Source organism: Haemorhous mexicanus, chromosome 3 (genome assembly GCF_027477595.1).
Source record: "Haemorhous mexicanus isolate bHaeMex1 chromosome 3, bHaeMex1.pri, whole genome shotgun sequence".
NCBI lineage: Eukaryota > Metazoa > Chordata > Aves > Passeriformes > Fringillidae > Haemorhous > Haemorhous mexicanus.
Genome location: NC_082343.1, coordinates 91,652,352 through 91,671,005, shown reverse-complemented (window position 1 = coordinate 91,671,005; position 18,654 = coordinate 91,652,352). Strand labels below are relative to the sequence as shown.

The 18,654-nt window shown below is 35.3% G+C and overlaps 1 protein-coding gene across 1 annotated transcript in view; it reads right to left on the bottom strand.

Annotated features, from left to right (window-relative positions):
• The window catches only part of EYS (eyes shut homolog), a 702,981-nt gene that overhangs the window by 316,759 nt on the left and 367,568 nt on the right, over window positions 1–18,654 (bottom strand). The window contains exon 31 of the mRNA XM_059842660.1: window positions 17,464–17,716. Coding sequence (XP_059698643.1) covers window positions 17,464–17,716 — 253 coding nt within the window. The remainder of the gene's footprint in view (window positions 1–17,463; window positions 17,717–18,654) is intronic.

Sequence of the window (18,654 nt, the reverse complement as noted above, 5' to 3'; positions counted from 1 at the left end):
CCTCAGTTTCTTGTAAGTGGAGATAGAATAAAGTACAAAAAGATGTAAAGTTTTTCTGCAATGTCCCTGTCTCTCGATTTTTTTAATCAACCTTGCTCACTGACACCCTGCTCTTTTAATACAGAGGAAAAATGTGTTAATAGATAAGTGTCTAATAGATTGTGCTAGTTGTTCTTAAAAGCTTTTTTGATCTGCCTTATATTCTTTTTTAGACTAACAGTTTCAGAATTTATCATCTCTAAGTTTCTTCATTTAGACAATACTTAGACATACTAGTTTCCTGTAGCACTTTCTGGAGTCCATTTCCAAGTACTCCACAATGACAGATAATCTCTATCATGGCTGCTTTAGATCTGTAAAAAAAGAGCACTAAATATTCAGAGAGGAGGGCACCCAATTTTCTAGTTCTGTGAATAGAACAGCCAGAACAGACTACTGGTTTCCATTTCTGCTTCCAGAGCTGTTTCCACAAATCATAAAGATAGAACAGAACATTTTAAATGTAAATGTGAATGAGATAAAAAGCATGGCCAGACAAGCCTTAGCTGATGAGGCTCCATTCTCCTTCCTTCCCTGGCATATTCCAGCACGTTGCACTGCATAGGAGTTCCTAAATGCTTGTATTCTTTTTAAGTGCAAATTTATACCTTGACTGTCTGTGATACTTGATATCTGCTAAGTGAAGTGACAGGAGATTAAATCAACACCATGAGGCATCACAGTTGGTGTGCCTTATAAACAATAAAACATCAAGCAGACTTTAGCTAATTTGGAGACTGCACTTTGATCATACCGAGCAGAAGAAAGTTATAAGGAACGTAACAAATAAATTATGGATCCTGACAATAAAAAAAAACCTCTCTCATTAAATCCCTTGCTTTGCAAATACTTGAAAGATGTGTGTGTTTTACTTTAATCTTACAGTTAAGTGCCTTTCTTATATTATTCAATAAATATGCCTTATATTACACTTAAAGTTTCTTAAACCATATTTTTTTTCTGCATTAGAAAACAGAAAGTATGCAAATTAGAAAGTTATCCTAATGACAACTTCGACTGTCCAGGAATTGGTGCCACCCCTGGCTAATTTTGCACTTTTCAGCTCAGATATTATACACATTCGTTTGCAAACATTTTCAAACTCAGAATTCAGGAGAAAAGGCAAGGTTTTGTTAATTGGAACTCTCTAAAAAAATTCTGAGACAGTATTTTTAAACTATGCATTTGTGCTTAGATCATTGTCAGCAATTAAGAAAATCTATACATTGCTACTATTTGATTATTTTTCTGTTAAATTTAAGTGTTGAAGCATGAAGGATTAGAAATAAATTCAGCAATGAGGGCTGGTACCTTGCCTAGGAAAAACAGAAGTTACTGATGCTTCTTGTTAAGGAAACTGTCCATCCCTCCAGGAGCCACTCTGTCAGTCCCACTCACACACCTGAGCTGGGAGCGAGGCCCCTTTGCAGCTGCATCCCCGCACTCACACAGTCACACCAGGCTTCTGAGCTGGCCCAAACCCAGGTTTCCCACAGCAGAGTCTCAGATCAACCATCCTTAAAACAATTTAATCTTGGTGCAATAACTAATTAACAGACAACCAGTTAAAGCTGGTGCCTCTGAGGAGGAGCCCTGAACAAAGGACCCCTGGGCTTTTATCCTTCCGCTGTCCAGGCCCAGGAAAGTCTGGCACCCTCAGCCCTTTCAGTGTCTCTGAGTGCCTGTTCCCCTGGCCAGGCCACAGCTCCCCAGGCCCTTTGTTGGGCAAAGGGTCAGCAATTCCTGACCTCTCACCTCAGGCTCGTTGTCCCAGAGCTCAACCTGTGGCTGCTGCTGCAGCTGCCCTCTGAGATACTGGCACTGAATGGATCCCTCAACATTTCTCATTAGGACATGCTTCCTTTTCTTAAACAAATTCAAAAGTGAAAACTCTTCAGAATGAATTATAATTTGGCTATGTAGTGTTTTTATAATCTGCTTCATAAACTACCATCACACATTCAGGGGCAATTTGTGTTCTCCTTCTGTTTCATACATTGTAAGAAAAGAGTAAGTTTCTAGCATTGTGGTTGGTGTGCTCAGAGAGTTGAAATCAAGTCAGGGACATGAAAGGCAAAAGGGCCAAATGAAAAAACCAAGAACTCCCAAAAGAACAAGACTATTCTGATAAAAAGAAGTAAGGGTCTTAAAAAGCAATCACCAATACATGCAATTATCTGGTAGAGATTTAAGTGGGAAAAGCAGAATTTCTAGTTTGATACCATGACATAATGACATTGTCAACAGGTTTTGCTAACTGACACATAAATCCTTATTCAGCAAAAAGCAAAGAAAACATTAGGACCATCCAGGCAAGAGATGTATATGTGTCTGATTACAATCCAGAGAAATTTTTTTCAAAGAATAATACTAAAACCTAATCCAAATTTCACAAAGAACTCCAGGATTACAATATCATTTTTAACTACTGTAACCTATGAAATCTATTGTCTTGCCAAAAACAGAGTTTAAGATTCTAATAAGTATTTTCTTGATGAGCCTATATTTAAATTTTTTTTGGTCTTTTTAATCAAAATATTAGGAGACCAAACATGCAAGAAAAGTAATTATTGATCAGTCCTGTCTCTAGATACAGCAATTTTAGAATATGTAGTTGGTGTCACACACAGTGGTCTGTAAGATCAGATGTTTCATTCTGTTGTAGACTCAGACTGTATATTTGGATTTTAATTGAATGGAGTTTAATATTCTAATTAAAAATAATTTTGCTCATGAATAAAATAAAAGCCAATGTGATTAATTAATGTAAATACTACCTAACTTTCTGAGAAAGGGCAGGAAAGTTTCTATTTGATTACTACATTGTGGGAGGTTTGTTCACTTGATTTTAATTTTACATTTAGAAGCATGCATTATCTGCCTAAGAAAAACCTCCTAATCTAATTTCAAGTAAAATGTCAAGACACTAAAAGAAAAAGGAATACAGGAAAGTCCCACAATATTCAAAGGCAGTTTATTCTGAAAAGACACTCAATGTAACTCCTTGTTTTTCTCCATCTAATTTCAAAGGTTTTATTTCACAATCTCTGAAATTCTGACTGGGATCTGAAGGTAGAAAAAAAAAGTTGAGTTCTGACGAAGCATTTCAGAATCTCTTAGTTTTAAGACCTTTAAAAGCACTGCAAGCTAAGGCAGTGGGAATGGCTGTACCCACACAGCAACTTTCTGTGTTGGTGAGTAGAACTCTATGCAGTTTGTTACATCAGCAAAAATCAATGTCCTTTACAGATAGAACAGAAGAATAATTTCTTGCAAAATCTGACCTTAAAAATAACATTTATGAAAAGTACAAATTATAATGATTGTAAATATAAAGTTACCAGCTGTTCCCAAATGGAAAATGCTATTTAAAAGTTTGGTTAGTATTTTTTTATTTTTAAGTTTGAACCTTACGGATATGCATCTGAATTTAAACAAATCAAAAACTGACAAATATTAAAGTACATTAGAATATTTTTTCCCCTTGAAACACTGTGCTGTTTTTCTTTTGAGCCTGCTGGGACTTTCAATTATGAAATCAAATCTCACTTCATCATCTGTCATCTCCTGGGAAACAAAAACATGTTGACCTTACCTCCCACTGCTTAGAGGGATGAGTCATTTCTTTGCTTCATTTCCACAGATGAAATGCACCTGCGTAAGCAGTTGCTTACATTTTACAGGCCAATGCTGTATTATGCCTGGCAAATTGCATTCCCAGAGATTACTCTACGCATTAGGTAAACACTTCAGTACTTGAGGAATTGCTATCACTTTTCTTGTCATTCTTACTGTGTTTTTTCCTAACACAAATTTTAATTAAATAGTTATCAGTAATAACCTAATCAAGCTTGTATCACACTTGCATCATAAAGGCATTTTAACTGATTTTGATAAGAGAAAGCTGCATATAATAGTAGCCTGTAGTACTACAAAACCAAAGTAGTTTTTAACATAAGGCATTAAGCAAAGGTTTAGAAAAAATATTCAGAAGTTTTATACTAACATGTTGATTATGGGAGGATGCTTTGCAATCTCATCAAGGTAATGTTTTATTAGTACAATTAAAGTTATTTTACTGCAGTAAATGTTGGTATTGAGATGTTTTCATTTGAAATTAATAAAGAGCAATGATTAACCATTCATTACAAATGTGGTGGATTAAGCTTTAATAGCTCTAAAACATACAGAACAATGTTTATCGTGCTGGAGTTCAGGGAAGTGGTTATTTAAACAGCTTTTTCAAATTAATTCTGAGAACATCTGTATCATTTGTATGACCCACACTTGCTTACCCTGCAAATGGGGCATGATACTTTCAACAGTTACTATAGCAATAACAGTAATAATTTTTTAGTAGCAAAAAAGGTCCTTCAGTAAAAATCACTTGAAATAACCTTATCTAATGATAACTCACTGAAACTTTATTTGCTTCTTTTTCCTAGTTAAAAAAAAAAACTTTTTATAAAGGCAATTTTAGTTAAACACATTAGGGCCCTGAAAAAATGTATATAAGAGTGATATATAATATACATAAAGAAAGCATCTACATTTTTAGAAAGAAAACCTCATAGACCATACAAATGTTTTAAAATTGGTGTAACAAAACATATACAGCTAGCTGAGGCTTAAATTCTGCAACTTGCAGAATCAAGTTCATGACAGGAAGCGTTACAAACATTAGCAAATGCTTGTAGGACTGTACACAGAACTTGCTGTCCTATGAAATGTACACCTACAGAAACATGGATATTTATAAATATTTATATGTAGTCTTATCATAACACTGAGAAGAAAAAAAAAAAGCCCTGCCTTTCACATGAGAATTCTGCTAATGGCATTGAAGAATTATCCTATTGTAAACACTGGAGCTCAAGTGAACATTGCTGATATCTGGTGTTATGGATATGTTCCAGAACAAAAGAGGCACAGACAACCAAAACAAGAAACCTAAATATAAAATTAAAAATACCCCAAATTAATAAGGGCAACATCAGCCGTATGTGGATGCACCAATAAGCTTTTTATGCTTGCTATAGGGGAGACCCCCAGGGAAAAAAAGTCACGCTTGGAATATTATTTTTTTACTAGATGGGAACCACCAAGTTTAAAAGTATATTATAAATAATCAGAACAATTAAAATAAATACTCATTTTTTTACTTGTGCCTTTGATAAATGTTTTATTCATCTATTCAATGGAAGTCTCACTTATACACACAGTTATACCATTTATGTTCAAATCTAAGTAAATATTTTAGTGACATCAACTGGTTACAAAGAAATATAATTCTAAAATGTATGAAAGTTTTCAACATTATTTGCAGTTGAGAAAGAGCAGATTATAATATGGTCATATTTTTCTAATTTCTGAGCCTTTACTGACTCTCATATAAGTAATGATGAAGTAGGTTCAAGCTAGCAGTTACTGACAGAAATTTAGAAATGCATATTGTAGCCAGTATTTTTTAGATGTCTGAAATATTTCATAATATGGTAAAGAAAGGAGGTTCTAGCTGTCTTAAGAAAACATACAAAGGACCAGAGCTGTTACTGCACTAAAGGCATGGCCCTGATTACGTTTATTTTATGCTTCCAACATTGATTTTACACCACAGCACAAATTAGCCACTTAATGATTTAAGAACCAAAATAAAAAAGATCTCCAAAATCCAGAAAAAGTATAGAAGATGCTCTAACCATAATTATAAAAACTGAGAAGATGAACTCTTTTCAGAAGTTGGGATGCTGGCATTTGCAATGTTTTCTACTACTTCAAAATTCATAAATGTGTTAAGATGCCCCAATGAACAAATTCTATCTCAAAAGATGGAAAGCAACAGCATCTCATTTTCTGAAAACCCAGGAATTTCTATGAGTCCCAAGATGTCCAAACAATGTGCTTGTTCAAGTGCTTCACTGTACTGCTGTGTCAGAAATGTTACTATGCTTTGGAAGAGAACAGAAACAGAAAGGGCATGACTTTAAACTAGAAGGGTGTCTACAGCCATTTCTTTCTCATGGTCTCAAAAACCTCTCCTGTGACTCCAGCAGTAATTTGGGGATGTAGGCTGGAGTAGGCAGACAAACATAAACCCAAAGGTGACAAAGCAGACATAAAGGACAGTGTGTTTCATTCTAAACCAAAATTCAATGCACAGTTTCTACGTCAGTAGTGCCAATTCCTGATCAGCCATTCTAGCTCATGGAAGAATAATTGAAACAAATTATTTAACTGACTATCTAATATACACTTTGCCTGTAGAAGCAGCTCAAGTAAAATACAGTGAATTTATACTGAAGTGCTCCATACTCAGGGTAGGTATAACATTCACTGCCTACTGTGGTTGGAGGATTCAGGTGGTTTTTACTCCTTAACCAGGAGTTTGCAATTCTAATACATATAAAATGCTGTTAATACAAACAATCTCACTCTTAAACAAAAGCTTGAAGGCTGAATTTCTAACCAACCAATTCTTCTATTTTTGTTTATGTGAGCTACTAAGGTTCATCGCCTGGACTATTGACCATATAGGAATGTAAATTCTGAAATTTTGCCAAGTCCTTGTCCTCACATATTGTTTTATACAATTCCTGAAGCTACTATCTTTAAGTGAATGGAAGATAAATAACAGAGCTTAACAGATCTTTACTTGATCTTGAGAAAGTTTATTCAATGTGGAAAAAAATCCAGTGAGGTTACAGTGAAAACAATCTCCCATACCTAAGGAATTTTAGATGAGTCAGTATTATAGAACTTGGCTCAGTTTTTCAGTCTTGAACAGGAACCTATCTTTCAAGAGGATGGCTGTCCAGTAGACTTTAATTAAAGCTGTAAGATTTAATGGTTCACAATTTTAGAGGTGGTCAGGATTATAACTTAGCACCAGAGCATCACTGATACTCTATTTCCTTTCTACATTTAAGGTTATGGAAAAAGGTGGAATATAAAAGGCAAACAACTACTAGAAGAAAAAAAATAACATAGATAGAAGAATTACCTTAAGAAATAAGTAGAATAATAGCCCTATCTGCTTCAGTGAATGATATGGAAAAAAAATTAAATCCCTTCACTTCTTTCTCCCACTGCCTTTTTATATAGACCAATAAAAAAATAAGTATAGTAAATGAAGTCCATTTCTAATCCCAATAATGAAATTCTTGGTTTATACTCTTTAATTTTGAAATTCAATATTTTTAATTTCAAAGAACTAAAATAAATTCAATAAAAAATAAATATTTTTGGCCTAAAAGAACCTGTTTTGTAACCACAGTCACATAAATCTAGTCAGTATGTGAAGCTTGTTTACTAGATGTCATATAGCCACAGCTAAAAGCTGCAGTTGAGTGTCTAAACAGGTACTGATTCTCCCTCCTCCAATCATTATAAGTACTCATGGAGAGATAGATTGGCTAATCAGATGCAATGCATCTTGGAAGGAATGCAATGCATTTTTGGAGGATGATGGTCTTTCAGATTTAGAAGTCGTATTTCTAAAGGTCTGAAACATACTCTACTTATATGAAAAGGCTTTGCAGAAGCCACAGAAACCACAAACATCAGAATAACTGAAACACCTGGTGCTAAGGTTAAATTTCAGAGGAAATACTAGAGCATTACATATTATGAAATTTGAAAAATGCTCTTCGGAATAAGAAACGTGCAGCAGATTGTCCAGTATCAGAGACTTTTCTTCTCTCTTCAACAGAGAAAAGAATGTATACTGGATACTTCTTACCCCTCAAATCAAACACAGATACTAACAGTCACGCTGAGGTTAATTCTTAAAAGAATGTTTAGATATCTTTTTTTAATATTGAGGTGTATGAAAAAAAAATTATATTTTCTTCTAGTACTTGTCTTTTGTTTAAAGTTCTGCTTCTCTCTGCTTCTATTTTAAAGTATAAAAGCAATTAAATTCCTGTCACCAATAAAAAAACCTATTATTTTTACTAATATTTACAAAGATAAAAATATTCAAAATAATCCATTAAAACTGATGGTTTTCAAGTGGTCTTTGGAATCCAGAGAGTTCCCAGTTAACTGGAAACTAGGAAATGTTGTCCTGATTTTCAAGGACGACCCTGGAAACTACAGGCCTGTCAGTTTTACTTCAATGCCCACTAAAATCATGGAAAATACAATTCTGGGGAGTATTGAAAAACACATGGAGGACAACACAGTCATCAGTCACAGCCAGCAGGGCCTCATGAACAGGGAGTCCTGCTTATCAAACTTGATTTCCTCCTACCACAGGGTAACTCACCTAGTTATCTAGGGAAGCCATTAGGTGTAATCTTTTTGGACTTCAGCAAAGCTTTTCACACTGTCCCTCACTGTATCCTTCTGGACCAAATGTCCAGCATTCAGCTGGACAACCGTGTTGTACTCTGGGTGAGAAATTGGCTCCTGGATTTAAAGACACAACATTATCTATGATAGAAGCACAGCACTGGAACACAATTGCGTTTCTGTGTAAGGAAAATTATTCTCTCAGTCCTACTTATATCCTGAAAGACTGGATAGAAACTATTATTTCTAAAGTGTCTACTTTCAGTATATTTTATCCCCTGCAAACTTTCCTGACTTAATTATTGAGATACTAAATAAATTCTGGACAGCAAATAGTTCTAAAAGGTCATTCTCAAATTACTCTTTTAGAGTTAATAGTGTAAAACCTGCTTATGATACACACAATGACTGAACTGCCATATGATTTAGTGTTTGTGACACTTTAAACTGCAGCATTCCTCTGGTATTTGAATATATGACAGTTTGCTAAAAAGCAAATCATGATCTAAGTAAGGATTAACAACCTTGCACCTGCCCAGCTTGGAAGAAAAAAAAGAATGTTTACAATAAATCATGCCAAGATATGCTAAATATTTTTTTTCTTCAGCCCACAAAACAGAAAACAGTGACTGAAAAGCTGTAAGATACAAACTTCAGATGGAGAGCAGCCTTTTCCAGCACATAAGAACAATGAAACATTTTTCATTTGGTATATTCTTGATCTATTTAGATATGCAGAATAGGCATAGCCTTTCTCTTCTCCAAACAAGCATTTAGCAACTGCTTAGTTACACATAAATGGACAGTGTTAGGAACAGGCATTTAAAGGTATTTAAGGCATCTCTAATTTCTGAAGCAGAGCTAAGACAACAAAAACTTGAGAGAAATTGCTCCAGCTCCACATTGTGTACTTACTAATAGTGAAAAATATGTTGTGCCTTTCTTTTCAAGAAGAAGAAAAGAAAAGCTATATATGAAAAATTGCTGAGAGGCCAAGTCAAGTCACAGGGAAGCTTACTGTTAATCAAGCACGATTATCTCAAGAGTATTGAGTAATCAGTTTAATCTTTGTGACATGTTGACCCATGTGACATCAAAAGGAAAAGTAGGATTGCCTTATGAAGTCATTTTATGTTTTCCCTATCTGCACATAAAGATTTACTGGCTACCTGAAATAACACAAACCCTGTGGTCAAAGGTTTGAGGTGCAGAAGCCACTGTCACTCACAACTCTACAAGGCTGTTAAAATTTGAGATAATGAGAAGGTAAAACGGTGATGCAACATGGCACACTGCAGTAGGGATAGTGCTTTACTCGTGAGAAGGTCTTACCTCTTGCTTCCACCAGAGTAAATATAGAAATTTTTAAGACTTATACATTGACAGAAGCTGAGGGGTACCCAGGATGAGTACAGGCACTTTTTTTTTTCAGGCCAACAATATGTACTATTTCAAGTCTTGTTCCTGAATGTGTCACCCTGAATATCCTGTCCCCTGTTACCTCACTGTGTATACATTTGTTTTGTCTTGTCCTAACCCTACAATGTTCCCCATCCATTTACATCATACGATTTTTCCTTTTTACCCTCCCCATCCCACAGCTTACTTCATTTCAAACACATATCCTAGAATTTCGGAAGATTTGGTTTTTTCCTTCTTTTATTTTCCAAAGCACACTAACCTCTTTACATCTGTACACATGACTGATCTGAGAACAAAACCAAGACTTATAGATAATGGTGAGCCAACAGTTTCTCTGTTTTACTGTAATGTCCATGTAAGCAGAGATCCCAAACAAAGGAAAAGAATTATTTTCTATTTCTTTATTTTTCCTGAGAAGGAATTCACATTATTTAAACTTCACTACGGGTCAAGTTTGCTAAGATTTTGAACAGTGTTTTTCAATTACAGGACTAGAGATCTTGCACTAGAATCCAATAGTGCAACCCTCCTGTTGTGCTCCTCTCTTTTGTTCAGATCCCAGTTACTATCAGAATTTACCACTGCCAGTGAGCAGTTTCTTGCTCAAGGGAATCATGCAGGAACCTCTCTACTACCTCAGCTAAGATGAAGAAAAAGTTGAACTGACAGTGTTTACACTTCCTGAATGCTGCTAAATCATCCCTAAGGATTACTTAACTCCAGGGAATGCAGCAGTACCTCTGAGGAATAATCTGTACATTTGGGATACTTTTCATATTGTACTAAATAATAGGTTTTTCAAATAAATAATCCGAGAAAGATTTACTCAGAGGTTCTCATGACTCTAAAATCCCTTCTTATTTTAAAATGCAGAGGTTGATAATCATGATTTATTTTCAATATATTCATAATAAGGTTTAAGAGCAAAGCATAATTAATTCAATAACTGCTCCGAAATGTAAATGCAAAGTGTGAGCTACATGGAGCACCTCACATATTTTATTTGCTATTCTTCAAAGAAAAGTAATCATAATTGTCTTAGGCTCCTCAGAACCCACTACACAAATGACAGTTTTAGATTTTCAAAACAGTACACTTGCCATGCTGAGGAATGTTAGCCCACGTGTTATATAGTTGGGTTGGTTCAAAAATCTACAATATAAATCAATCTTAACATAGAATGCTGATAGTATTCAAAAAATCAAAGACAATCTTTTGAGTTACAGGAAAAAAACCAACTTCCCTAACCCAGAAATACTTGTACTAGTCAATGCATTTTTTTGTTGTTTTTTGTTTGGTTTTGGTATTTTTTTTTCCCAGTCATAAGGAAGTTAACTATGCCTGTAGGAAGTTTCTTAGGGCAATGTTTTTCAAACAGAGAAGATGCTATTGAATATTTCCCTGTTCCAGGAGTAGATGATGCTCATAGATCTCACCAGCTTTGAAACTCCAAATGACAGGAGATACTGGAGATACTGAATGGCATAAATACTGTTCTCAAATTACCTCATACCTGAAACTCAACATCTGCTGTCATTGGCCAAGAGTTTTATTCCCAATATCATGATTCTTTCTGCTTTAAAATAGCTGGGAATATTGAGCACAATGAGCCTCTAAGCAGATAGACAATGCATAGCCTAGAAGATATTTAGATATTACTAGAACACTTTTGATGATTAGAAAGCAGAATATATTTGTCAGCTCGAAAGGGAATTTAAATTTATTTTGATACAGAAATCTAGAAAATATAAAATTATGTATAGTTCTTAAATGAAAGTTTAATTTCTTATTTTTTTTTCTTATTGTGATGTCCATTTACATGGAATTCCTACAGATTTTCCTATATACCTAGCTTGCTGAGAAGTCTGAGCACAAAGCAATCAGAGTAAAAAATTACACTTAACAGTTGCAGGCTATCAAAATGCTTTTGCCTGCAGGGCAGCAGGTTGCACTTAAGTAAAACCAGAAGTAGGCCAGGCTTGTGATTACTCTTCTAGGTCTTCTTTATCAGAACTCTAGGGAAAATGACTGCTTGTGAAAGAGGTCTGGAAAGTTACCAAGTTTAAAGCTTCTAGCAGTTGCAAATAAAGTGCAAATAATGGATCAGTGTTCAAAGCACTCACTTTGCATGAAATTCCATGCTAACCTACATAGCTAGTAACTTCACTATGTCAGAAGTAATTACCTTCTTGATGTGGCAGATATAATAACATGTGTTTAAAACCAGCATATGATTACAGATACTGAGAACAGGGAAATTGCAATGGAATGAATAGTAATGTCTGGCCGAACTGATGAAAGACAAAGCTTAAAGGAATAATGAGAGTGATGACAAATCCAGTGAATATAACAAAAACAATTCATTATGATAAAGACAGATTAGGAGGCAAAGGCATCATGTAGTTTCAATATTTTTCAGAAACCAAGTGCACCCTGTTGTAATTGAATAGAACTTGATTAAGGAGAAAGCTGAAAAAGCATTATATTATAAAGAAAAGCAGTGCGTAAAATCCAAAACCCTGAAATTTGCTTTATGCTAGGGGTGTTTAACCAATAATGCAATCAAAATTGGAATTTTTGCAGAGCAAGATTTTAAACAAAGTAATACTGAACATGAAGAGCTTTGTAATAACGTACCAATTTGACTATTAGTGATATGTTCAGAACATATTTAATATTTTAGGCAGTCTTAAAGGAAATAATGAAATATTGTACACAGGCAGTGAAAGTAGGTGACTCAATAGGAGCATGAAAATACACTTCAGTAAAGTATTTGTTTAATGTATGTTTTTCTCCATAATTAATGGAAGTAAATTCAGTTAGCTGCTGTGTAGTAGCAGATGTGTTGTTAACATTCATGTCTGGTTCTGCCGGGTTTTGTCTTTCAAATGTCTTTGTGAGCTCTATGATCCACATACATTACCAAAGCAGAACATTCAAAGCAATATTCAATTCCTTTGCCAAAACCAAAAGTGCAAAGAAGCAGAATAGTATATATTAAGGAAAGGAGAAAAGTTTGCATCCTATCCCAGAGCAGACATCTAAAGCAGATGGTGCAATTTTTCTTCATTTATTACAGCGATGTAGTTTACACAGATTAATGAATGGATAGCTATAGGTAAGATGAATCCTACTCTTGGTGACTAACTAGATACTTGCATAGAAGTAAACTCTAAGAGTCTTAATAAACAATGTCTGAAAGGCAATTCTGTCCTAACCATTACGTGGTACCACAGAATCCTAGAATTACTGAGGTTTGAAGGTACTGCTAAAGTTTATCTAATTTAACCTCACCTGCTCAGGGGAGGGTCAGCTGGAAGAGGTTTCTCAGGACATTTTCCAGTTTAATTCTAAATATCTCCAAGGATGGAGACTCTGGAAAACTTGTTTCAATGCTTGGCTGCCCTAACAGGGAGGGAGGGAGGGAGGGAGGGAGGGAGGAAGGAAGGAAGGAAGGAAGGAAGTGGCAGAAGAAAGTGGCAGAAGGAAGGAAGGAAGGAAGGAAGTGGCGGAAGGAAGGAAGGAAGTGGCGGAAGGAAGTGGCGGAAGGAAGTGGCGGAAGGAAGTGGCGGAAGGAAGTGGCGGAAGGAAGTGGCGGAAGGAAGGAAGGAAGGAAGTGGCGGAAGGAAGGAAGTGGCGGAAGGAAGGAAGGAAGGAAGTGGCGGAAGGAAGTGGCGGAAGGAAGGAAGTGGCGGAAGGAAGGAAGTGGCGGGAAGGAAGGAAGGAAGTGGAGGAAGGAAGGAAGTGGCGGAAGGAAGGAAGTGGCGGAAGGAAGGAAGCGGCGGAAGGAAGGAAGGAAGTGGCGGAAGGAAGGAAGTGGCGGAAGGAAGGAAGCGGTGGAAGGAAGGAAGGAAGTGGCGGAAGGAAGGAAGTGGCGGAAGGAAGGAAGGAAGTGGCGGAAGGAAGTGGCGGAAGGAAGGAAGGAAGGAAGGAAGTGGCGGAAGGAAGGAAGGAAGGAAGGAAGGAAGGAAGGAAGGAAGGAAGGAAGGAAGGAAGGAAGGAAGGAAGGAAGGAAGGAAGGAAGGAAGGAAGGAAGGAAGGAAAGAAATGAAAGAAAGGAAGGAAGTGGCGGAAGGAAGGAAGGAAGGAAGGAAGGAAGGAAGGAAGGAAGGAAGGAAGGAAATGAAAGAAAGAAAGAAAGAGAGAAAGAAAGAGGGAAAGAGAAAGAAAGAAAGAAAAAGAAAGAAATAAAGAAAAAGAAAGAAAGAAAGTTCTCTGCATTCAATTTCTGTCAATTGTTGCTTATTGGGCAATTATTTGCTGGCAGAGCATGGGAAACAGAGAACGTCATACAGAATTTCACCGAGTGCTAACAAACATATGATTAAGAACTTAGGTCATCCCCTCTGGTAACATGAAAGAATTTCTATGACAATAAATATTTTTTTCAAAAACAAATGTATTTACAAAACCTTATTTGCCACAAGCAATGTTATGGCAGTGGAAAAGCACACCTGGAGACCAGATCAAAAAATGTATTTTTCTGCCAGATATATCTCATCTCTCATAGCCCTTTTCTAGAGATCTCTGCTACTTTAAGGTATCTTAGAACTTGCTGTAATGGATCTACCGATTGTCATATGGGAATAGCTACTCTAAAATATATGAAAAGTAGGTAGTACCCATTTTTCAGAGACTGCGAGTTATCTGGGTGGGTCATCAGTATTTTTTCTCAAGTTTTAGTAAAATGATTATTAACAAATACACAAAATCTGTGTAGATTAAATTATAGACGAGTACAACAAGTTTAACAGCTTGACATGTTTCTCCTACTATGGATTGTGTATTAAAGATCTTACTCATCCAAAAGCATTTCTCACTTAGCTTTTTAATAGTCTTATCTCTCCCAATAAAAAAGACATAGATTTGCTTATGCATCAATGTAAGGGTAGCTATTACTTTTGGAGATGCATTGTTGTTCCTTTTCTATTTTTTCCACTATAAAACCCAATCAAGCTAACAAAACTCCCTAAAACAAGAACAACAACAGCAACAAAAAATGCAAATAAAATTCCTTTTAGGTCATATCATGACCAGTTGAAAATCCATAGTGGTATGCTCAGATAACTTGACCTCTTGAGACAACTTGAGGCAGTTCTGGCAGTATGAATTTGATCTGTGTATTTATGTATGCGTACTGAGAATGAAATCTATTTAGGCAAGCATTCACATGAAAATAACCGTGTTCTATACTCCACAAAAATTGTTTATTTGTCTTTTGGCATCTTTATACATATCTTTCCTGGTCTAGAAATATTTTTTTTTCCCCTTAGTGCTTTAAATCAATGATATAAAGTCATTTTTTCCAACACAAGCCCTCAAGCAAAGAATGAAAAGCAAAAAAACCTCTCCTTGGCTTTATGGATATTCATTTTGTTTTATAAAAGTACAGTATAAAAATGTAGACCAAACCAATCAATATTCCCTAATACCTAATTCCAGAATTCTTAGCTTTTCCTGTGTCCTTTTAATTCCCTGAATTTATTTCTGAAATGTTGCAATATTCTAAAAGTAGCACTGCTTTTAAAAAATGCAGCCATCATTTGTCTCATTGTGAAACAAGAAGTGTCATGTTAATTGTACTAAATACAGAAAAAATTTACCTCAAGAGATATGCACTTTTCTCCGTACCTATTTTATATTAAAAATGTTGATTATACTTTTATACCATATACTCATATACTATAACCTATACTATAATATTATAACTATATACTCAAGAGGTAGAAATACCTCCTGAGTTTATATATAAGTATGATGAAAGGAACACCTGAAATCCTAAAAACATTATTATAGTGAGATGAAACTTGAATTGCTGATCTCCTGTCAGCATTGCAGCAGCCTCCAACCTGCTTCTCTACTGCTGAGTAGCCTGTGTGGCAGGTACGGCAGCAGGTGCCATATCAGCCTCTGCCTCTGGGTGACAATAAATCTCTTCCAAGCACCTGGAAACTTTGACAGACACTTTTATCTTTGTTTAAAAACACCCAACCACCTCACAAAGGTTCTCTGAATAGAAATGAGGAACTAGACAAAGCACCAGCTGATAAAGGCCAGAACCTACTCCACTGCAGATGTACTGTGAAGTCCAGGTAACAGGGTGTACTCACGAGTTCTTTACCAGGCAGAGCAGTCATTTGTTTCAGTACAGTATAGCTGATAAACTTGTATAAAACAGGTATGTAAAAATAAATGGTTTGTCATTAAAAGTTTACAAATTTCTGTTCTCACAGATGTGACTTGTGCCAATAAAACCCAGTAGGATGTCTCATCATTAGGGGATTCAAACAATGACAGCTTTTCAGTATCCATCAGTAAATTTATGCCTGAAGGTTTTTTAGGAAGAAGATACGCATAAGAGCACTTGATTGGACTGTTTTGAAAATATTTTAAGAGTCTCATTTACTTTTACAAATAGATGTGTTTTGAACTCAGAGCTACTGTAACTCTGTGAGTGAAAAGTAGTTGTTGAGATACACTACTCAGCTGAATGTTTCAGAAAGTACCCTGATTTCATGAATGACAGATCTCCATGTCTGGATCATGCAGTTTTGTCTCCAGTATTAGTTGAATTTCCTCTGTTGTCAGCTGTTTAACATTACCTAATCATTTTGCCAAGTTTCTGTTTGTCTCTTTAAAGAACATAAGTGATGAAAATGATGATTATAAAGAGATGCTGTTTGAAGGAAAATAGTCAGACAATATCAATCAAAAAATGGAAGATGAGTATGTGATTCTTGCGAAGGAAAAGGCAGAACAAGCAGTTCAATCAATCACTCAGTCAACCCCAAGAGAATTCTGTATGCCAAAACCCAATATTCGCTATAACTCATTTACCCAAATTTACCGAAAAACAAAACAAAACAACAACAAAAACAACAAACCAAAACAAAATTTATAAAAAAAAGACAAAAATCCAAACAAAAAGCCCTCACCAAAACTAACTCAGCCCTCACCAAAAACAGGACTCAGCTTTTTTTATACAAGTAATCACTTTGAAGAGGTATATAAATGAAAAATTCTGAAACTATCTGTAAAGGGAATGCCTGTGCAATACTATTTTTAGTAAAATGAAGAGGCTAGAGTGAAGGTACAATCTTCATAATAAAATGTTGCACTTCAGTTACTTTTGACTTTTTTGCAAATCTTTTTAAAATAACAGGATAGGCAAATTTTGGCTTCCCCAAAACATCTCTACAAACAATTAGAATAGAAGAGACTTTGAGAGGTTTGTCCAATATATTTTTAGACTAAAAACATCTAGATGCAAAGAAAAAGAAGCACTCAGAAAACATGTGAACTAGGAAAAAAGAATCAAAGTCCCCATGGAGTAAGGCAAATTATCTTTCTCTCCTGCTGACTAGCCAAGGAAGAAGAGAAGATTGGCATTAGAATCAGAGATTACTGAACACAATATGAGGCATATGAAATTGTACACTCTGGAAAACTGAAAACCCAGCTATAAGAAAGTGGATGTGAAAGATGGTGGGAAAAATTCTTTTGAGAGAAAAGGGTAATGTTGCAGTTAAATATAAATGCAATTAAGAAAGGATGTTGGAGTAAATACAATAAAAATAGAAGGGAATACATGAAATTAAAAAAAATCTTAATTATTAAAATAATTATATTTCCAATATTCTAACCATTTCAGAAGCACTGACAAGGAAAGAAGTTTGATATATGCATTGTTCAGGAGCTCTTTCTACTCACCTTGGGACACTTCTCCTGCATGTAAATCAGGAGAGACCTGTTTAGACCAAAGTTCCATAGACACAGGCAGTGCTGATGGAAGGTCATTGTCTAAATTTTCAGCAGGAAACACTTCCGCCATTTCACTGAGAATTTTCTTGCTTTGGGGCATAGTAGGTAAACAGGTGATATTGTTTATTCCATCAACACAAAGAAACCCAGTGGAGCAGGAGTGTATAAGACAATCATTGTAATTAAGCTCACAGCTTCGTCCCTGAAAGAGAGTTTTCAAAAAAAGGACATTTTTTGAATGCAATTTGCATTTCATGGTGATATTAGTAACAATTATTGCTTTCTTTTGATTCTAAAATATTTCTGCTTTTATCAAGCTATTTACACTTTCAAAAGGAAATTTAATGTGGAAAATATTCCTGAACTTATATAATAGTATAGTTGCACATTTAAATTTTAACTGAGTGACATTTTGACTCTGATTATCAAGAAAAACAATTTCTCTACAGACTTATAATTGCAAAGTATCAAAGACAATATTGTTACCAGTAATAAAAACTGGTTAAAATAATGATCTTCAGAGAGAACATAGGTTTAAAAAATATTTTTTACAGAGGACTTAGCTGTCTACAAATCTATGGCTTGCTCTGGCTTGCAAGCTAATGTTCTTTCCTTTTGTACTCTGCAGCCCATTGTTTGTTGTCTGTTGTTACCAAATCTGCACACAGCTCCCTGTTAATACCTTGCATTCACAGACAGCTCTTAGAAAAGAAAAAAATATAGTGGCAGTCTCAAATTGGACCAGGCATTTATTTCCTATTTTTTTATCACGAGTAACAATTCATGGGAAGTCTGAAATATCCACCCTAGTAATAAAGCAAAAATGATCATACTCAGTGGTCTGTAAAAAAGGCAAGGAATAATTATGTGAATTAAACGCATTCTTGAAGTGTGAAATAAATATATTCTGAAGTCAGGCCTGGGTTCATTTTATTTTCACTTCTGTTGCAATGAACTAATAGGCTACATGAAGAGAGACAGCTAACAGCTTTCTTAGAAGGATACAATGTATTTGATAACTATTTAAAATATGCACATTTCATCCCTGAAGACATACCTCTCTTACAACATATCATCATGATATAATTTCTAACTGAATCTTCTCCTGCAACTGGAGCACATGTAAAAAAATCCAAGCAT